This window comes from Lynx canadensis, chromosome B2 (genome assembly GCF_007474595.2).
Source record: "Lynx canadensis isolate LIC74 chromosome B2, mLynCan4.pri.v2, whole genome shotgun sequence".
In the NCBI taxonomy this organism is placed as follows: domain Eukaryota; kingdom Metazoa; phylum Chordata; class Mammalia; order Carnivora; family Felidae; genus Lynx; species Lynx canadensis.
This window is the reverse complement of record NC_044307.1, coordinates 151,138,394-151,160,425: the sequence shown is the minus strand read 5'-3', so window position 1 is coordinate 151,160,425 and position 22,032 is coordinate 151,138,394. Positions and strand designations below refer to the sequence as shown.

Sequence of the window (22,032 nt, the reverse complement as noted above, 5' to 3'; positions counted from 1 at the left end):
ATCAAGGGAGCGAAGAGGGTGAGCAGACCCCCGACCCCTTCTAACTCCCAGGCCGGGGACAGGACTCGCTCTCTCTCGCCTCCCCAACGCCTCGACGCTACCGAATAAAGAGATTAAACACTCTCATCGCAAAAGAGTTTCCCAAAACCAGGTGGGAAAGTCTTGAAGACGACGCAGCAAAATCAAGCAGACGTGTCCGGAGGCACCGTGTGGGTCGGAGGGTTATCTCTCAAAATGTCTGTTATGTGGTTATGTCGTTTCTAGAACGTCTTCTACTCTCCTAGGAAGGACACCCCGTCCCGTCTCCGTAAAGAGCTGCTCACGGGGCCGGGCTTGGGGTACGTTCTTCTTTGGAGGCGGCCTCTGGCCCCTTAAACGTGTGCTTAATGGTCGTGGGGGCGTGAACACTTAAGTCGGAGGCAACGGCAGGGCCCCCGAGAAAAACTTGTTGGCACATCAGTCCGGCAACGCGACCTCCACCCACCTACACTCCATGCGCATCACGTCTGAAGGTGCCTCCCGAGGGGACCTGCAGAGCTCACACTGGCAGCCCGAGACACAGGCACCGCGAAGCCTTCGGAGGCCAACACCTCCACTTGGGGGACTCACGTGACTCGCACACGAGACCATGGGGCGCGGGGAGAAAGGTCTGGCCCGCAGCCCCACGGAGACCCTGGACGGTCCCCCCAACGACAGCCTGGGCCCCCAGACGGCAACAGCGCCCCCCCCCCCGACGATGCAGCCACTGACGCTTAATCCATCCGGGCCCCCAGTTCCTCCCCACAAAGTGCAGTGTCAGCAGCCCCCTCGGGGCACCGCTTGTGGGGAAGGGGGCATCGGTGTCCCAGTAAGTAGTGTTTCTAGCGCAGTGGTCCCAGCAAGAGGGGCACTCTGCGATTCCTTTTAAATTAGTCCGCTGGTGGGGCGCCTGGGTGGCTCAGTCGGTTAAGCGGCCGACTTCGGCTCAGGTCATGATCTCGCGGTCCGCGAGTTCGAGCCCCGCCACGGGCTCTGTGCTGACAGCTCAGAGCCTGGAGCCCATTTCAGATTCTGTGTCTCCCTCTCTCTCTGCCCCTCCCCTGTTCATGCTCTGTGTCTCTCTGTCTCAAAAATAAATAAACATTAAAAAAATTTTTTTTTTTAATTAAAAAAAAAAAATTAGTCCACTGGTTTCCAAGGTGTACTTAATAAGTTCGCTTTTAATCATTACAAAGTGAGAGTAATAAGCCTATGCCTGACTCGCCGCCCCGGCTTTTGTGCGGCTCCTCGCGGAGCTGGCCCCAGACCAACCTGAGGGTCCGGAAGGCTTCCTGGAGGAAGAGCGGCGTTTCTGGCAAGTGAGGGAGGCAGAGCAAGCAAGCACCCCGACACAGGGCGCCCGGCAGGTGTGCAGGTGGGGCTCGGCACAGCAAGGGCGTAGCAGGCCACGCTGCAAATAGCCCAGCGCAGGGTGGACACGTGGAGGGTCGCGGCCGAGCCCAAGACGCCTGGTCTCTCTTCAAAGAGCTGGACGCTAAGCCACAGCGGCGGAGGAAGCGTGTGTTGACAGGGACAGCGATCACAAGCACGGTGACGGAGGGGGACGTCCTCCCATTCCGCAGCACCAAAGACTGAGACTCCGCGGCCGGCCCCGCCCCCCCACCTCGTGACCAGACTGAGTCCTCCTGCCCACTGACCACAGGGGCCCAGCGAGGGGCCCTCCTGCAGGATTTCGTCCCCAGGGGTCCCTCCAGAACAAGTCCGGGAGGCCCGTGTGGCGCTAAATCCCACGCCAGAGTCTGTCTCGAGACGGGCCCCAGTGTCCATTTCTCCGGCGGGTGAACAGGGTGGGCCACGTGTCGTACCCCGAGGGCCAGCAGGGAAGGACGGCACACGTGAGGTGACGCGGCCGTGAAGGCACTGAGACCAAGAAGAACGGGAGCAGGATGTCACTATCAGACCAGTTAGGAAGTTCCCGAACAGCAGGCAAGAGAGAGAGAACAAAAGCTTCTGGAGAGACCAGCACTCTCCCTCTGCTGGGCCCGCTGCCCCCGTCACCTGGGCCAGACTGATCTCCAGTGCGCTCGTCCAGGGAGACAGGCAGGGGGTCCCCGGGCCCCAGACGACAGCCGGAGCAGCGCGTGGCCAGCGCCCGGCGGGTCTGTGACCCTGGCAGTGCTCACAGAGGAGGCTGGCTACTCAGGGTCCGGGAACCCCTATCACACCCACACAGGTAACGTTAGAATCTGCGCTGCGCATTTACACGTGACGTCTCCCGGTCACTTTACAACCACAAGCCACCCACGGGTCGGTACGGGCCGTCAGTGAGTCCTGCACAGGGGCCCCCTGTGACTGTGCCCGTCAGTCCCCTGGCCCTCCCCCAATGAGGAGTCACTCCCGGGTGAGAGGGGCAGTGGCCACACCGGGACCCGCGCGCTGCCCTGAGCTTTGCTCTGATCTATACTTTGTCTCTGTTTTGTGTTTTAATTTTTGTAATGTTTATTTATTGTTGAGAGAGAAAGAGAGAGCATGAGAAGGGGAGGGCCAGAGAGAGGAGTCGTCGTCACCGAATCCCAAGGAGGCTCCCGGCTCCGAGCTGTCCGCACAGAGCCCGACGTGGGGCTCGAACCCACAAAGCGAGAGACCATGACTGGGGCCGACGTCGGGTGCTCAACTGACTGAGCCACCCAGGCACCCGTCCCAGTTTATACTCTGTAAAGGGTGGAATGCGTCACACACGTTTCTGTTCCGTGTTTACATGTGTCCCCCACCTGGGCCCTCACGTCAGAGTCCAGACCCGCAGGTCTGTCCAAGTTACAGGACAGAGCGGGATGGGTCCAGCCGCCCGCAACGGGTCTCCGGGAGACTGAGGACGCCAGGCGGGGCCTGGCTCATTCCACACTGTGTACCATCCGCCACGATGAAAAACCTCAGCGTGACCAGGAAACGGCCACCTCGCTCTCACGCGTGTGCACCTGTTCCCGGTCAGACCCTTCAAACTCCTACCGCCTGACTCCCACCTAAGCTCACGTGGCTGGGGCAGAAGGAGGAAGGCTGAGCTCACAGACTTTCCTCCCACATGGGCCACTCACCTCCCTCCTCGTCCGCCCGACTCCCCGCTGCTCCCTCCCTCTGCTCTCTGGTGACACTTCCTACATAGTCCCTGGTCCTGTGCTGCGCACCAAGACGCTCCTGCTAACAGTACCTGTCCCCAGAGGCCCCGGCACCCTGCTGAAACTAAAACCAGCCTGCTCTCCCCGCCTCCGTCCTGAGAGCACTGGTCGATCTAGCTCCGCGCAGAGAACCCGTAAGTAAAGGACACTGCGACCCTGCAGAGTAGACGCTTTGTCTCCACCATCGCCAAAACACGAAGCCCACACCCAAAAGTCACTGTCTCCACCCAGTAGCAGCGAGAAACGTGTCCAGGAGCAGCCCGGGGGTCCCGATCCACAGAAAGAGCGCGGGTGTGGGAGGGACCCTCCGCGCAGCTTGGCTTTGTTGTGCATCCAAACCGGGCCACGGGATGCAGGTTAACACCAGGGAAGGACCGTCCCTTGGGAATGCCCACCACCCAGAGTGCCATCCCCTTCACGCCCCACGCATGCCAGGGCCCTCCACCCCTCTCCCCACCCGACCACCACTGCACCTCCCACAACCCGCCCACACCCCGCCTTCCTCCATGCCCCGCCCATCCCACTTCCCCAGGCCCCACCCACCCCGCCTCCCCCACACCCCACCTCCCACACCCCGCCCATGTCCTGCCCACCCTACCTCCCTCCACGCCCCACCCACGCCCCCACCTTCCACACGCCCCGCCCACCCCTCCCCCCCCATCCCCCGCCCTCCCCCCCATGCCCCACCCCCCACACACCCCCGCCTCCCCCCCCCCGCCCATGTCCCGCCCACCCTGCCTCCCTCCATGCCCCACCCACCCCCCCACCTTCCACACGCCCCGCCCACCCCCCATGCCCCACCCGCCCCACCCACCCCGCCTCCCCCCCATGCCCCACCCACCCCCACCCACCCCGCCTCCCCCACACCCCACCTCCCACACCCCGCCCATGTCCTGCCCACCCTGCCTCCCTCCACGTCCCACCCACCCCCCCACCTTCCACACGCCCCGCCTCCCCCCCATGCCCCACCCATCCCGCCTCCCCCCCATGCCCCACCCGCCCCACCCATCCCGCCTCCCCCCCCCGCCCATGTCCCGCCCACCCTGACTCCCTCCACGCCCCTCCCCCCTCCACACCCCGACCACCCCCCCTCCGCCCACGTCCCACCTCCTCAAGCCCCACCTCCCTCCACCCACCTGCCTCCCTCCAGCCCTATGCGTACCCCCACCCCGCCCAGGGCTCACTGGGCCCACAGACCCAGCCATCTCCCTGCTCACAAGCTGTGACCCTTCACAAGTGTGTCATTCAAGAGTGACGTGTGTGACAAGCTTTCAAATGGCCCCCGGCTTAGGAGCACTCACAAACCAGCCCTCACATCGTGTAAAGGGTGGAATGCGTCACACACGTTTCTGTTCCGTGTTTACACGTGTCCCCCACCTGGGCCCTCACGTCAGAGTCCAGACCCGCAGGTCTGTCCAAGTTACAGGACAGAGCGGGATGGGTCCAGCCGCCCGCAAACGGGAGGCCCAGGCCCACCTGCCCCCATGAACGTCTGTCCCCTGGTCCTCCGCGGGTATCCGCACACTCAGGGGCCGGCCAGGGCACTGCCGCCCTTCACAATTGGAAAGCCACGTGCGGCCCCTACAGGCACTTGGCGGGGACACCGAGCTCATTACCCACGTGCCCCTGCGCCACCCGGGCGCCCCTACCTCCCCCACGTGCCCCGACACCACCCTGCACCGCCCCTGCACCCCTACGTGCCCTCCAGGCACCACACTCGGAATGTGCACTGGGGAGTCTAGAGCAATTGCTTCCCCAGGGTCCTCCCTCCGTTTGGGTGACATCAGGATGGCCTTCGGGCTTTTTCACTCTTCCTTCACTGTGGGGTTCCTGTCTCCACAGCTTAACTACCAACCCAACGGCTGGGCCGGGACATCTGACACCAGTGATGTTGAGTCAGGCCCCAGGAGCAATGATGAAATCTGCATCCTTCTGTCCACACTGTCCTACCTGATTGTTAGGTAACCTCCATAAAGTGAAGCAGTCTCAAATATGCTTCAGAAAGTGAATTTTAAGGAGGGAAGGAGAGAGAGCATGAACGTTTCCAAGTTCAGGCGATGAGAGAGAAGCCAGCCTCTCCCGACAGGGAACCCAGTGCAGCCTCCGGGTACACCTGGGCTCGCAGGGCTGAGCCCGCCCTGCTGCCCCCCTCATCCTGCCCCCCTCCTCCTGCCCCCCCCTCCTCCTGCCTCCCTCCTGCTGCCTCCCTCCTCCTGCCCCCCTCCTGCTGCCTCCCTCCTCCTGCCCCCCTCCTCCTGCCCCCCCTCCTCCTGCCCCCCCTCCTCCTCCTGCCTCCCTCCTCCTGCCCCCCTCCTCCTCCTGCCTCCCTCCTGCTGCCTCCCTCCTGCTGCCTCCCTCCTCCTGCCCCCCTCCTCCTGCCCCCCCCTCCTCCTCCTGCCTCCCTCCTGCTGCCTCCCTCCTCCTGCCCCCCTCCTCCTCCTGCCTCCCTCCTGCTGCCTCCCTCCTCCTGCCCCCCTCCCCCTGCCCCCCCCCTCCTCCTGCCCCCCCCTCCTCCTGCCTCCCTCCTCCGGCCCCCCTCCTCCTCCCCCCCCCTCCTCCTGCCTCCCTCCTGCTGCCCCCCTCCTGCTGCCCCCCTCCTCCTGCCCCCTCCTCCTGCCCCCCCCTCCTCCTGCCCCCCTCCTCCTCCCCCCCTCCTGCTGCCCCCCTCCTCCTGCCCCCCTCCTCCTGCCCCCCCTCCTCCTGCCTCCCTCCTGCTGCCTCCCTCCTGCTGCCTCCCTCCTCCGGCCCCCCTCCTCCTCCTGCCTCCCTCCTGCTGCCTCCCTCCTGCTGCCCCCCTCCTCCGGCCCCCCTCCTCCTGCCCTCCTCCTCCTCCTGCCCCCCTCCTCCTGCCCCCCCTCCTCCTGCCCCCCTCCTCCTCCCGCCTCCCTCCTCCTGCCCCCCCTCCTCCTCCTGCCCCCCTCCCTCCTGCCCCCCTCCTCCTGCCCCCCTCCTCCTGCCCCCCTCCTCCTCCTGCCCCCCCTCCTCCTGCCCCCCTCCTCCTGCCCCCCTCCTCCTCCCCCCTCCTCCTCCTGCCTCCCTCCTGCTGCCCCCCTCCTCCTGCCCCCCTCCTCCTGCCCCCCTCCTCCTGCTGCCTCCCTCCTCCTGCCCCCCTCCTCCTGCCCCCCCTCCTCCTCCTGCCTCCCTCCTCCTGCCCCCCCTCCTCCTGCCTCCCTCCTGCTGCCTCCCTCCTGCTGCCTCCCTCCTCCTGCCCCCCTCCTCCTCCTGCCTCCCTCCTGCTGCCTCCCTCCTGCTGCCTCCCTCCTCCTGCCCCCCTCCTCCTCCTGCCTCCCTCCTGCCTCCCTCCTCCTGCCCCCCTCCTCCTGCCCCCCTCCTCCTCCTGCCCCCCCTCCTCCTGCCCCCCTCCTCCTGCCTCCCTCCTGCCCCCTCCTCCTGCCCTCCTCCTCCTGCCCCCCTCCTCCTGCCCCCCTCCTCCTGCCCCCCCTCCTCCTCCTGCCCCCCTCCTCCTGCCCCCCTCCTCCTGCCCCCCCCTCCTCCTGCCCCCCTCCTCCTGCCTCCCTCCTGCTCTCATTTCCGCCTCTGCACAGAGACAGCAACTCTTGGGATGAAAGGCAGCACCGGGAAATTGTTACCGTTACAACGTTGGCCTATTTTCAAGAAAACTCCTACATGAGAGTCAGACCAAAGCGGACACCCCCCCCCCCCCCAGATGGCCCTTCCAGGCTCCGGCAGCGGAGAGCTCCCGCCCTAACCCTAACCGAGAGACAGCTGAGGAGCCGGCACCAGGGAACCCCGCCCCGGCACCACAGCTGCACCCCTGCTGACACCCCTGGAGGCTCCCGGAGCTGCCCAGCCTGCCCTCTCGGGGAGCTTCCTGCTCTTCCCCACCCTCCCCTACCCCTGCAGCCCGAGGCAGGGGTGGGGGGCTCATGAGACCCTCTCCCGCGTCCAGGAGCCTGTCTTCGTAGTTTCCGCCCCCACCCCCGCCTCCCTCCCGCAGCATTTCTGAAAGCGGTGACCCCCCTCCCGTGGCCCCTGCCCCCCGCCACGCCTCCAGCCGGACACGGGTTGCGTGGCGCACAGCTGTCTCGTCTGCGGGACGACGGAGCGCCCCGCGGCTGGACGGTGACCTGGGAGCAGCACCAGGCGCCCCGGGGAGGCTGCACGTCTGTCACGCGCCCCCCGGCCCTCAAGCACGTCCGACGCCGGAACCGCTGTGTCGCAACTTTAGTTACACACTGCGCGGGCCAGTCCCCCGGGGCGTCCTCTGCTCCAAGGGACGCGCGCCGAGAGGCCCCCCGCCACGTGGACGGGGCGCTGGGCTGCAGGCACGTGGGTCACGGGCACCTCGAGCACAGCTGGGGGCCGCTCCCCCACCCGCCCTGCCGCGCTCGCCCCTGGGAGCCCCCGGAGCTGGACCTCACAGCCGCAGACGCACGCAGGGCTATCCTGAGCCCTCAAAGAAAGTGGGAAGCCCAGAAAGTACGGGAGAGAGAGGTAATTTAAAAAGTTGCGATGTTTTAAAACAAAACCCGGTTAGGATTTGGCCGAGTCGAGTTCTGGGTTCGTTCATGTGTTCTCAGACATTTCAGCTGACGGAGCCCGACGACCTAGGGGCCTCTCCATCCTCCCTGTGGGGCCTCCCTGCTGATGCAAAGAGGCAGCCGAGGCCCGAGGCCAGGACGGGGTTGGGGGGGGGGGCGCTGCAAGGGTGAGGCTGGCGGGCAGTGACCCCACGCACACTGCAGACGTCAAGAGACCCAAGGGCAGAGACAGAGATAGAAATGCATAAGAGACACAGAGAGACAGCTATAAAGAAAGAGACCGAGGGAGGGAGGGAGGGAGGGAGAGAGGGAGAGAGAGAGAGAGAGATTAACCCCTAACTCTGCTTTGCCAATTATTTCGTCATGTTTTGCTTAATTTGGGGTCTAGGTACGAAGAACAAGGATGGGGGGAAAGGGCTGAGGTGCCAAGCCGCCGGGGAAGGAAGGGTGCTCAGGGAGCACTGACCCGGGGCTGGGCCCGAGCTCTGGGAGGCTGCTGGCCGGCCTCCTGTCCGATCGCACCCCGGAAGCATCGGCCCGGACGTGCCCGCCCCCAGGGAAGCGCTGGATTCAGAGCTGCTCAGCCCGGATTCTACAGGACACAGGCTGCCCCACCTGAGCGTCCAGGGCCTGCTCGAGCCCGGGGCGTGGGTGCACAGCCCTGTGAGGGACGCAGACCAGAGGCCAGGGCCCCTCGCGGCCCAGGCCGCACTCCAGGACTGCCAGAGCCCGGGGACAGACCCCCCGCGTCCCAGCAGCAACCCGCAGGGCTACCCCGCACCACACAGGGACCCTGACAGCCTCCAGGAAGCTGGGAATAAACACCGGGCGCTGGGGAGGTCTGGAAAACCCCAGAACAGTGGGCATGGCCTCCTGACAGCCTCCAGAGCCCAGTCTGCGGGCCACCCAGCGACGGCAGAAGGCGCAGAGAGAAGAGGTCTGGACACGAAGGAAGGGGAGGGACGGAGAAACGAATGAGAATGGGGCCAACAAGGACTTTTCTAAATGTCCTTCCGATTTTGGGCCACAAAGAAATGTAAACGGCCCCCAAGCCCGTGCAGGTGAGCGGTCCACAGGAGCGTGTGCAAAGAGCCCGCGGAGCTGGGGAAGGGGCACGATCGTTTTCCGGGGAAGATCCATCATAGAGTAGTCTGTTTGAGAGCTTCTGTCCTTGGAGCACGAGGACAGCAAATAACAATTTAGGACAAAGTAAGCGAAGCCACTGCTTCCAATAACAATCGGACGCGCTGAGTGAGCCCATCTCGCAGCGTCCCAGGGGCGGCGGGGGCCGCCCCCGACTGGCTGCTCAGAGCCACCGTTCTACCCCAGTAACACGGCGCGCCTGTCCCACAGCTGAGCAACAGCCCGAATTCAACAGGCTGATCCCAGACTTCCAAACACAGCTTCCAGAAACATCAGCTAAAAGTGTCCCTGTTTCTCCCTTCCCTGATTTAGCATCTCCTCAGGTTGAGTCAAATCTTTAAAACTGGGGAGTTGAATGTGGGGCCTGCACTCACACTAAGTGGCAGCGGCCCATGGGGTCTTCTCGATGTCAAGGTGGCGGGGGCTCGGCTGGCGGTCAAACCCCAAAGCCCACCCAGGAGCCCCTCCTGGAGCCACAGCCCGGCTGCTCTCGGGCTCCCCCCCGTGGCCGATGCCGGAACGTTAGCACCTGAGCATAAAACCCAGCGGAGCGACCACACCTGTGCTCTCTGAGCCGGGTGTCGAGGTGTCAAGGTGGCCCCGGTGGCCAGAGTGCCTAGGAAGGGCTCCGGGACGCCACCTGGATTGCGGCTCCGAATGCAAAGAATGATCCGTCTGCGACCACTCCCTCCAAAAGACCAATCTTCGGAGAATGAAGACCTGATTATCAGGAACACATATCTGCAGATTCGGCAAAGCTACACCTTAGCAAACGTGTATGTTCAGGTCAGAGCTGTTACTCACTTTCCTTATCCTGAGGCGCTTACAAAAATCTAAAATATACACGCCCACGAAATATATATAGCGTCTTGGCAGGGCCAGTATGAGGACACGCGAGATAACATCGCAGGAGCACAGGAAGCTGGCTGTCTATTGGAAGAGAGAAAGAGAGTGTGAAAACAAGTTATTATATCGCACGGAACTCCCAGTCCCACGAACCAGATACAATCATCCTGACGCTTAGAAGACCACGTCCACGTCTCCGGGAGATATCCTGTGTACAAGGAGCCAGAAGCAGAACACTTAGGAGTATCCGTAGCTGGTTGAATGACCTTATTCACAAACTGTCAGTTATCGGGGTTTTTTGGAGCAAGGTTCACAGGAACGTGTACTTGGGCGTCTGATGTAGGGCTTCGCTGATTTCTGAGGCACTGATTCTCAGGGCGGGGGGAGGAGGGGACAGACATAGCCAGAGCTCCTGGGACTTCTTCCTTGGCACAGCGAACCCACGCGGCAAATGGACATGTGCCCGTGTCTCATCCCCCGGGACTAAATCCTAGCCTGTCCCTCGGGTGCATGGAGGCCAACCCTCTTACAGGAAGACAGAGGAGCGAGTGCTCAACAAATCTGCATAAGCCAGAGGGGACAGTCCCCATCTGAGATGATGGGACCAGGATGCAAATCTAGGTGTAACGGGAAAAACACAGAAAAGACCACTTACAACAACGACAGGGAGAGTCACCACATGGAGAGCCCAGATGCACCCCACTACCGCCTCAGACAAGGTCGTGCTTGGCGGCTTAGTGGCCGACTGCTTTTGAGATCTTGCATCTAGACTGAGGGCCACATTCCTAACAGGATATGGGTCAGCCGGAGCCCAGAATGGAGCCCGTCCAGAAAGGAAGCCGGGAGCCTCAGGCCCGCGGATCCCCGTAGAAGGGCCGACAGCAGACTCGGGGCAGTGCTCAGCCAGCGCCCCGGGCACGTGGACAAGTTCCTTTGTCTTCAGAGCTCTCTAAACCCTGGAGAGACAGCCCAGGCCTGAGAAGCAAGGGGTCTGGCCTCCAGAAGACCCAGTGATCTTCTCTAACCACCTCCACGAATGGCCCATGCGAACCGATGACGTAAATTCTTGTGAATCTGGATACAGATGAATTTCAATTTTTTTAATGTTTTTATCTATTTTTGAGACAGAGGGAGACACAGCACGGGCAGGGGAGGGGCAGAGAGAGAGAGAGAGGGAGACACAGAATCGGAAGCAGGCTCCAGGCTCCGAGCCGTCGGCACAGAGCCCGACGCGGGGCTCGAACCCACGGACCGCGAGATCGCGACCTGGGCTGAAGTCGGACGCCCAACCGACTGAGCCGCCCAGGCGTCCCCAGACGAATTGTTAAAGACTGCGTGATCCTCAGCCCATGTTAAAACCAAAGCCCTTCCAGAGGGAATCCTGCTGATGACAAATCGTGTTCCGTAGTGGACGCCATCGGAGCAGGACACAAGACGTTTCTATTCTCTCTTTTCAACGTGTAAAACTTTGCATGTGTCTGTTTCCCAAAGATGAGGGACTCTGGGCCGTGACGCCCCGGCACTCGGCCAGTTCCACGGGAGACGGGGGCCTCCCCGTCCCTTCCCCCTTCCTCCCACGCCTGGCCCGTGGGCAGGGCAGAGGCGGGGGGAGCCGAGCCCCGTGCAGAGCCCACACTGGGCCGCGGGCCCGCGGGCCCGTCTCGGCTCCGTTTCCAATGAAGACGCTACAGTTTAATAACGCACCTAACATGCCTGATCTCTGGGGAAGAAAGCGTGATGGGAAAGCACAACGTCATTTTTCACTGCGCCGAAGGGGACTGCACACCACCAAAGCGTGTCAGGGACACCTGTGCCCCACACAGGTGACACACCGTCAGCATCACCGACCCCCAACCCGCCAGGAACCCCCACGCTCCCATGCGCGAGGCGGCCTCGAGCCTGCCCGCCACAGACTGGCGGGACACTCGCTTCTCTCTCCCAAAGATCTGTTTTCTCCATTAATTTTACATATATTTAAAATCTCGGTCACACACTCCCCAGCCCCATGTGGAATGAATCAGTACACAGCTGAGAACAATGCACTAAATTCTGCTCTAAAACCTTCCTTCGAATCTGGAGCATTGTCTTCAAAATTACCAGTGTTTGTGGAATTTATTATCTTGTAATTTCCCTTTCGTAGTTCAGCGTGATTGGCTCTCCTCCACGGGGCGACTGCATGTCATGAAGCCTTTATGTCACTTTGAGTTGGAATGCAAGGAAGGGTCCCTGCGGCCGGGGAGCCGTGAGGGTGGCTCTGTGATAGTTGTGTTCACCCGTAATACTTCTCAGGGCTCTAGGAGTCCTTAGGGCAGGGTCGCAGAGGGAAGCTGCCCCGTGCAGAGTCAACCGGAAACAGACCAGCTGCGTGGAGAAAGGGCACGTCGACGTCCAGTCCTTCGACGAGCGAAGAAGGGGAGGACAATGAGAAAGCCCCCGTGCTGGGGTCAGGTTCTGGGCCACAGGGGGGCCGCCGGACCCCAGCGCCCAGAGCTCCCAGGCGGCTGGAAAGTCTTGGGGAAGGGCGCCTGCCAAACCCCAGAGGCAAATCGGGTCCTTCACGAACACCAGGTTCCCTCAGAAATTAAGATCATCACTCGGCCCGCTCAGCGACGCACCGTCCGTCCTGCCTCGGAGCGCATGCGAACACTTCTCGCCCACCTCCCGCCCAGACACAAAAGTGTGGCGCCCTTGCAAAGAGGCAGATCTGCTCGCTGGTCAGAGGACCCTCGCCGTGGGGGCAGATGGGACGGCCAGAAAGTCTCCCCGAGGCTCCGGGTGACCTGTGCCCTCCCCTGCCGCCCTGAGGGAGGTGGGGACCCCGCCGCGAGGGCTCCCCAACGCAGTCCTCACGGGACAGGGCCCAAGACGGCCTCCCTCACGGCGAGGCCTCAGCATGGCCTCCCGAGCGCCAACCCTCGCCCACGGCGCAGAGCACCTCTGCCTGGCCCGGGACACGTCCATCATCCCGTCTGCCTGTCGTGGGCTGGGCTGGGCACAGTTTCACCAACAAGCCGACGAACTTGCTCTCTAAGAAGTGACCAGAATCCAACAAGTTTGCGAACATCCAGAATGCAGCGGGGCTGACGGCCCAGGCCGCACTGAAGTGTTCTCAAGCGGTGATCAAACACACCGCACGTTATTGTGTTGACCTCAAACTCTTCATGCTTTCTGAAACTTCATTATTATCGGGAGAGACCGTGCCAGCAACCTCAACCCTTAAGCGCTGGCTTACCACCCCCCCCCCCAAAGGCGTGGGGCTTGCTAACGGACGGGTCGTAACATGATGCGGGGGGACAGGATGGCAGCCGGGCCCCCCCCCCCAGCAAGCTGACCACCGGGGCAGAGCCGGGAGGAGGGGACGCACCAGCGCTGGCAAGGAGGGACTGTGGGGGACAGCAATCAGAAGGTTCTTCTGGATTTCAGGGCCAGCTACCGCAGCCACGGCCGAACGGATGGCGGGCGTCCTGGTGACAGACGCCAAGAGGGCCCGCAGTGATTCGGGCAGAAGGAGGACGAGAAAGACCACCAGGGAAAAGCGAGTAGATGAGGGAAGGTCCCTCCCGGAGGAAGGAAGCACTCACCGTAGGGACACTTCACCTCCTCTGCACCAGCCCCGTCCGTCACCTGCCACAGTATGTCATACGCGGCGAAGTTTGGGCAGAATCGTGGTTTTAGTCGTCACTCTAAGACTGCCCTCCTGTCAAAAGTTCTCGTTAAATTTAGCCAGATAGTCCACAAGTTTCCACTTATTATTTCTTTTTTTTTTTTTTAATTCTGACGATATAAATGCGTTAACGTTTTACTTGGCTCCAAGTTTTTGCGTTTTATTAGGAATCTTTGCTCTTTGATTTTCAGCCTGGGACTGCGAAACCACATAAAAATGTCTGTTAGTAATACTTTGAGAATAATTTCTTCTCAGCCCATGTGAACTTAGGATTTTATTCTCTGAATTCTTTCCTCTTGTGGGCTTTGGTTAAATACTTAACGTATCGAGCGTTACTCAGACCCCAAGCACGTACGGATGTTAATAGCGGGATCCTACCCCGTTACCAACCCCATCAAGCGGGGACACAGAGAGGGGGCAATTCTAATTTTCTAATTCTAAGTCGTAATTTTTCTTCCCTAATGCCAAATCCCACTGGAGATTCATCATCCTCAGCCTTTGTCTGGTATGTGGAGAAAAGTGCAATTGTCATTCAGAAATAGAGGTGTTACCTCGCTCTGTCCCACTGTTCTGCCCATCTTAATAACAGCCTCTGTCCTAACATCCTAGGGGGTCGGGAAGGCTTCTTTTGATATAGAATTGCCTGGAAATCTGTTCTGAGTCATCGTTACATCGATGCCCATTTACCACCCGATCCTCATAGGGCCTGAGGCTGCTTATGTGTTTATTTATGGTCTTGATGTTGGGGCTTCTAGGTTGGAGACTGTCGCTTGTGGTGACTTCTCTCCTCCCTCGCCGCCTCCGTGGCCGCTCTGCTGATGAATGAAACCCGGCCTTCCCGGAGCACCGTGCACTCAGAGCATGTGCAGTGGGAGAAAACACGCAGAATCACTGCCTGCTGGGCACATCTCATGCTGGGACGATGCACATCCCACACACACACCCCCGCCGCCATGGCTCAGAAACGCTGCTGTCAGACCCTCTCGGGGACATGCTAATGACGAAACTTTTTAAAATTTATATATGAGCAAACACTGTCATTCCTTTCCCCCCTCTTCTCTTTCAAAGCAAAGAAATACACATGGGGCACAAAACAGCCATCTCGACCCTGTCCTTCCACGTCCCCCAGACCAATGAGTCCGGAGCACGTCCCCTCCCCAGGGGGAAGGTGGGAGGGAAAAGAGTGCGGAGTTATAAAGTCCCTGAAGGTGTCACCGAAATTAGAGCAGGGAATGCCCGTCCCCCAAGGGAAGGAAAATAATTCCGGGTTGACTCTGGAAACAGCTAGATCAGCTTAGTGGCAGGGGCAGCTTCCCTGACTCTCCAGCGTGGGCGCGGCAGAACCTTTGTGGGCAGGTTGTTGAGGGCACACAGGAGGCGCACACACAAGATGCCCTTGACGGGGTGTGTGGTGCACAGAGGCGCTCAGTGCCACCACCAGTGCCTCCGGACAGAGCCCAGGAGATGGCACCCGCTGGCAACAAGACGTGGCAAGACGCCTGCCCCCTAAGCGTGGGCACTTGGTCTGCTCCACAGCGAGCCCGCTGGCCCAGCTCAAATTCCGTGGGAAGGGGGTCGCGTAACGCGCCTCCTCGCCGCCCCGAAGGAAACCTGCAGGGACGGGCTGGCCGTCCGTCTGTCCAAACCCACACGACGACACTTGTGACAAAGTGAAAGAAGAGGGATCGCACATGCCCACGCTGTGCCACAGTCTCAGCCCTTCACAGAAATAGCTCGAGACAAGTCAACCATTCCCACGAGAAAGGGACACCGTCTGGCCTTAGAATGCACCCACCTTTTAAAGGAAGGCAGACAAGTGGCCCCAATTAGGGCAGATTAATCACTTAACACCACCTGCTGATCGGCAATAATACTGGAAAGTCTCACTGAGGACCAGGAGATCATAAAAGCCATCAGAAAGGGCTTTATGGTGCCATTTCTAAAGAACAACTTTGAAGGAAAAAAAAAAAAAAGTTAATGGTCAAGCAAAGCAGATTCCCTTCGCCTTGGACACAGAGCAGTGGAGGTGATCGAACCCAGGGACACTCTGACCGCACGGCACCCAGACACAGACCAGGCGGTGTCGGGAGGAAGGCAGGCAGGTGCACGGTCCTGGGAAGCCAAGCGCGACGGGCTTCTGACCCACAGAGGTGGGGGAGTATCCCTGTCTCTAGGTGAGAAGAGAAGGTGGGAGAGACGGTACATTGTCCAGCCCTGCACAACTGCACAATTTACCTCAACTAAACGCAGGTAGCTGCCAGGAGCAAAGCGGTGCGTCCTAAGCACCCTGTGACGGGCGGGGAAACCACGAAAGGCCAGTGCCCTCACACCCGAAGGACACAGCACCACAGCCGATAGTTAAGGTCTCTCAAACTACCTCCTGTGGACCAAAGGCATGGGCGCCATCCAAAGCAAGGTGAATGGGAGAAGAGATCCCCCCGCATGTGAAAAGCCTTATCTTTAATCCTCACGGCAAGCTAATCAGACAGCACTTTGTCCACACGACACCGATAAGCAACCTGGGGATTAAGAAGCCTCGGTAACGTGTCTAGGGTCGTCACCCATCCAGAAGACGCCACTCCCGGGCTCCCGGACGGTCTCTCGGATTTAGTGAAGATCAGATGTAAATCTTGCAGAGGAACCAAAAGCTCCCCGAATACTAGGCAGGGATGTGAAAAGAGATGGTCCCTACACCAGATCCAGGGCTCCCGACACTTCCCCGTGACCCTTCGGCCAACCTCTTGAATTCCCAGATGGTGGGGCGGGATGGGGAGGAATATGCCAAAATATTTGAGGGCTTTAAAATCTTCTCCCGCCAGGGCACTGTGTTTGCACACGTAGCTTTCAGGCAGAAGGTCTCCTGGGAGGAGAGTGCAGTGAAGGGCCATCGCCCGCCCTGGAGTCCCCAGGCAGCTTTTCCTGCCGCCAGAAAACCCTGAGTAAATGTCACACAGAAGGGCGGCAGGGAGAGAAGAGAACTTACAGGGATGTCAACGGTTCCAACAGCTAACCGCCCTCTTCTGCTCTTCCCGGGAGGTACCAACGGACCACGGTGCCCCCCGGGGAGCGGGCACATGGGACTCCACCCTTTACACTCTCAGAAAATCGCGGCAAGGGTAGGTAAGCCGCGGCCACAGCTCTAGAAGGAAATGCCAGTGTCTTCTTTTGAGAACCGGTCTGTTTCTCTGTGGCCTTCAGCGAGCTCCTGGGGGGGGGGGGGGGCGGGGAGGAGTCGGCTGTGAGGAGCTTGTGCCCTAAGCGTGTTCGGGCCACGGAGGTAGACACCGGGATAAGCACAGGAAACAGTGTCTGATGGCCTCTCCCGGAGATAAACGTTGTGCAGGAAGGCTGAGCCTGCGAAAACCTCCTTACAGCTTCCAGGGAGCAGTTTCTAATCTACAAGTCATTTGCAAGACACAAGGCAGGGACCCAAGGACGGTTCCAGAAGAATTTTAGGTATGAACAGTGAACTAACTCAGTAACGTCTTTTCCCCCTCACACTACTCTGAGGGGGGAAAAAGGGCTCATAGGACTGCTTCAAATTTTTGCTGAAAAGCAGAACCGGAGCACAGCTCCTTTCAAACCTCCGGTATTTTCGATACAATAAACGCCTTGAGGACAAGTCCCGCCACTTAAAAGGCATCTCTCCACCAGAGGTGTTCTCTCCACCTTCGTGTTTTCTCAAGCACTTGTTCAAAAACACATTTAAGTGGAATGTTTTCGTTTCTGCAGATTGCATTAATTACGGGTTTGCAAACACTGCGGAGCCCACGAGGTCCGCCCGAGCTGGGGGCTGCAGACACCCGGCCTGGGCCGGCGGCCGGTGGCTTGGCTCGGGCCCCGCACATAGCTCCGGGCTCGGCCCCGCGCGCCGCCGGCCAAGACCGCTGCAGAGAAGTCTCGGCTAAGAAAGAAAAACACACGGCGGTCAACCGCGGTGACCCACGCGCTCGGGAGCGCGCCTGCCTGCGCGCAGCACCCGGACCCGGAGAGGGCCCGGAAGGAGGGGCCGCGGGACGCGACTCGTGCCCGCGGAGACGGGCGAAAATAGGGTTTCTTTTTAATGTCACGTGCCTCCTCCTAGTCTCCCTCAGGGAGGGTCTCTGCGGCCGGCGGGCGAAGCACGGGGGGCTCAGGAGTTGAGCCCAGGACAGCAGCTCGCCCCCCCCACCCCCCGCAGGGGAGCCCCGGTGATGGAGGGGCGCGGGGCCGAGCGCGCTCCGGGGCCGGCGGGCCGGCGAGTGCGCGACCCGCCAAATGCCGGTGGGGGGGGGGGGGGGTGAGCGGCCCTCGGGGCAATCCGGGGTCCGCGCGGGGCCCTGCCCACCCGCCAGCCGGAAGCGCGGGACCCCGAGGGCACCCCCACGCGGCGGGAAGAGCCCAGAAGCCCCACGCCGCCGCCCGGGCACCGGCACCCGCCCGGGCCCCACCTGCTCGCACCCCGCCGGCGGGAGGCGGCGCCACGCTCCCGGGGGTCACCTGCTTCCCGCGCCCCGGGCGCTCGCGCGGGAAGGGGAGGCGGGGGGCCGCGTCCCCGCGGGACGACTCACCGTGAGCGCCGAGAACTTCTGCGCGGGCGCGGGCGGGAGCAGCCCGGCGAGCAGGGGCAGCCAGCAGAGCTGCGGGAGCAGCATGGTGACGCGCGCGGCACGCGGTCCTGTCCCCGCGCTGCGGGCGCCCGACTCCACCCGCCGCCCTCCGCACCCGGCGGCCCTCCGCGTCCCGAGCGGCTCCGCCGGCGGCTGTCAAATAACTCCCGAACTTCCCGGATCCTCCTCCCGCTCGCTCGCTCCGTCCCTCCCTCCCTCCCTCCCTCCTCCAGCCCCACCCCCGCGCCGCCGCCGCCGCGCCCCGCTCGGCTCCGCTCGGCTGCGCGCTCGGGCCGGGGGCCGCCCCGGGCGCGGGTCTGCGGGAGCGGGAGGTGGAGACGGGCCCCCGGGGCTGCGCCGCCGGTCAGTGCCGCGAGCGTGCCGGCTTCCCTGCGCGCGCACGTGCGTGCACGCACAGGCACACACGTGCACACACAGGCACACGCGTGCACACATGCGCGCGCGCGTACACACGTGCGCATACATGCATACGCGCGTACACACGGGCACATACGCGCACACACACGCACAGGCGCGCACACACGTGCACACGCGCGCGCGCGCCCTAGGAGAGTGCCCGGCACAACCGCGAGACGCGCTGTGCCTCCTCCCCTCCCCGTGTCCGGGAGCAGCGACCCGCTCCACTCACTACGGGCCCCGCGATGCCCACCACTTGAGGAGCCCAGGGCAGTCCCCAGCCCCCGCGGTTGTCCTAGACCTGTGGATTCTGATGCTACCGCATCCAGTCCTGAAGGTCGCCTCTCAAATCTGCTGATGGATTAGCTGGCTCTCGGGCAAGAGGCACCATCAACACCACAGGGTCCAGAAAATTCACGGAGGGCGGTGCGCCTTTGGCATTTTTAGCAGATTAATGCACTTGGGGGCGAATTTCGGAGTCGAACTTGGGGGGCTGACAGCGAGGCAAGTGTGGCAGGAATGCGGCTGCTTGTAAAGCGGCTCTGTGAAGGCGGCTCAGGTGTTTACGCAGCGAGCACGGGGGTGGCACAAGTTGCAGGGTCCGCAGCGAGGACCGGTTGGAAACGCAGCGAACTGTGCACACCCAGACTCTGCATAGTATCCATTGCAGACGACATTGCTGAAATAGTTTAGCCTTGGCTTACAACTTTACAGGAGGGAAAAAAAAAAAAAAAAGCTAATTCTGGCGCGCACAGAAAACCAGAGTGAGGATTTTCAAGAACAATGCCTCAATTGACTTGTCAGGGGCACGGGGAAAAAGAACAAAACAGAAAATCCAAATCTGATTTTTAATCGGATGTTTAATCTGAAGCTTTGGCCAGAAGAGGGGCTGTCTCAGCAAATTCTGCGACGGGTTACTGAGACAAAAGCTTGGTATTCCAAGCACAGGGTCCCACACTGCGGGGGGAGAGGGCGTCTCATTTCTGTCCGGGGAGTGATGGACACAAGGCCGGGGAAGATGGGGAAGAAATGGGTCTTCCTGAAATCCACTAGGAAGTCCCCTTCAGATTCCAGAGCCCTGAGAATCTGCTGAGTACTGAGATGCATTCCTCCTGGCTGGAGGGCTCGGAGGAAATTATAATAAAACTCTTGGGGCCTGAGAAACAGGTGAGCAAAGCAGCTGCAAATGATTACGTAAATAAGGAATGCAATTAGGAAACATTAATGGAAATTAGGGCAGAAATAAAGAAGGAAACACTGCATATACCACTACCTGTGAGATCATCCAGAGAAAATTTGCATTCGGATGTGACATAAATCCTTTGAAAAGCACTTCCTACTAAAAATTCTGTTTTTACTTCCTACTCGATTTCGGGGACCGCGAGCTAATAGCTGGACTGTTTGACGCGTGCACTTTTCTACCGAACTCGGAAGACTGAAAACATGCCCGTGCTGTCACCCTCGCTGCCTACGGGGAGAAACCTGAATTATTCCCATTTTACGGAGGAGAGGTAAAGGCAAGGAGGTCAAATGCCCGAGCCCAATCTCACAAGCAACAAAATCGGGACCGGACCCGAGGTGCCCACACCTGTGGTCCTGGGAATTCTCCCTCCCTTCCTTTGGAGGCACCGGGCGCGACGGGGAACAGAAGACAACGTGACTCTCAAAGCCTTTTACTCAAGAAAGATGTGTCAACATGTCTGTCACACATCACCTGCAGACCCTCTGGGGATCCCAGAAAGACACGTGCAGTGGGTTTGTCTACGTTTCTGACGGGTGAGGCAGGGCTGGGCCCTTCAAAGCCCCCCTAACAACGGGAAGAGAGCACGGGACCCAAGACCCAAGTGTCGCTTTCTTACAGACGCTGGTGATAGAGTCTGGAGACACAGTAAGTCTCCACTTTTCTTTGGTGGCGGGGGCGGGAGGGGGGCAAAAAACAACACATTTATTTAAAGCACTAGGTCATGGTTATGTCTGTCTGTCACTCTCAAATCTCCAGAAAGTTATTACTGGCATGAATACCAGGTAAACATCCCATTAGGAAAGACACGTATACATGTAAGTGTTTCACAATTAAGACAGGAAATAACTCAATATTTTCCAAACAGTTCCTGGAGGACAGAGCAGTCCGCAGAAGTTCCTTTCTCTTGGAAATGTGGGGATTTTTAAAGTAGTAAGTGTTAAGAGGTCATTCTAAAACATTACGGAAGTCACAATGCGGAAGAGCAGGAGAAAGTCAGGGCCCAGGATGCCAGCCATGCTCGGATTTCCAACCCACTTAGACCATTAGCAAAACGCCTTATCAGGCGCACCGGCTTTCTTTGTTTCTTTCTTTTGCTATGCTAACACTGCGACGGGATTTTATTCTTGCTGGAGACACGATAGAATTTAATTATTATGTCTGGCTAATTTGTGTTTGGCCAAACGCTCTTGTCAGCCCTCTTTTCCACCTCGACGTGCCAATGTAGGGCGATTGACCAAAGGTCTGCGATCGTGTCTTCCCAAGCTCACCGCAGAGTCCCCGCGCTGACGGTCAGCTGCTCCGGACTGGGCAAGTGCTGGTCGGGCGCAGACCCCACGTCGCCGGCCCCCTCCGCTCACTGACTTTACCGATGCTTCTCCCAGCTTCTACTTAATCCTGGCAAGAAGGTCTCCCCAGCGCACTGTTTCCCTCCCTTCGGGAGACTGTGGGTGATGTGCTCTCACCTCAGTTCTGGGCTTTTCGCCCAAGCCTCGACTCCAGAGACCTGTGTGCCAAAAAAGAGTCACAGAGAGACTGAGCTGAGCGGTCAGGCAGATGGACAGCGCTGGGGAAGCTGGCCTTTGCCATGACCGTGAGACGAGGTGAGCACAGCCAGGTCGCGCTGGAGAGCGGTCAGGGTCCAACTGCGTGAACCCTTTGCCCAACTCGGAGGTTGTCTCCTTATTTTTACACATGAAAGTAACAGATCATTTGAACTTGTCTTTGTTCTCAATAAAATCATGTAGACAAGTTTGTCCTTCCTTCCCAAGATGCCTTATAACAAGTTTTATGACAACACTTTAAGGGCACATTATGGAAATTCTGAATAAATTGAAATACACTGAGTGTTTTATACATATTATCTAATTAGTTCTTGCAGAAATTCTGCAATGTGATTATTTTCCAGATGGTAATAATAAGGACCTGGGAGACGACAGGTAGGAGCAGAACCCAGCCTCCCCCACACCTCTCTTCCACATCAGCCGACATTGCTGAGCGCGTGCACAGGTGAACCGTCCATGGCTGGCACTGTTTTGTTTTGTTTTTTTGAGAGAGGGAGAGAGAACGTGAGTTGGGGGGGGGCAGAGAGAAAGGGAAGCAAAGGATCCAAAGCAGCCTCTGCGCTGACAGCAGAGAGCCCGATGCGGGGCTCGAACCCACAAACCGTGAGATCATGACCTGAGCTGAAGTCGGCCGCTTAACCGACTGAGCCACCTGGGCGCCCCTGGCGTGCACTGGTTTGCACATTAAGATCCATTACCTAACAAGTAAAAAAAGCACTTTATAGTTGTCCTTGATTTATCAGTAATACTTCAACCCAACTAGAGCGCTTTCCAACGGTAAGATGTAATGTTTCCAAAGAAATACAAGCTTGCTATAAAGCCAAATGCAAAATTGCTACTTTTCCAGTGAGAACATTCCCTGTAAGACAGGAGATGCCTGGGCCACTCCACAAGGATGTGTTTCTGCTGCCAGA

The 22,032-nt window shown here is 59.9% G+C and overlaps 1 protein-coding gene across 3 annotated transcripts in view; it reads right to left on the bottom strand.

Moving 5' to 3' along the window:
* Positions 1–17,941, bottom strand: part of SMOC2 (SPARC related modular calcium binding 2) — a 168,647-nt gene extending 150,706 nt beyond the window's left edge. For all 3 annotated transcript variants that reach the window (XM_030316795.1, XM_030316796.1, XM_030316798.1), the window contains exon 1: positions 17,858–17,941. In XM_030316795.1, the coding sequence (XP_030172655.1) occupies positions 17,858–17,941 (84 nt within the window). The remainder of the gene's footprint in view (positions 1–17,857) is intronic.
* Positions 17,942–22,032: the final 4,091 nt, after the last annotated feature.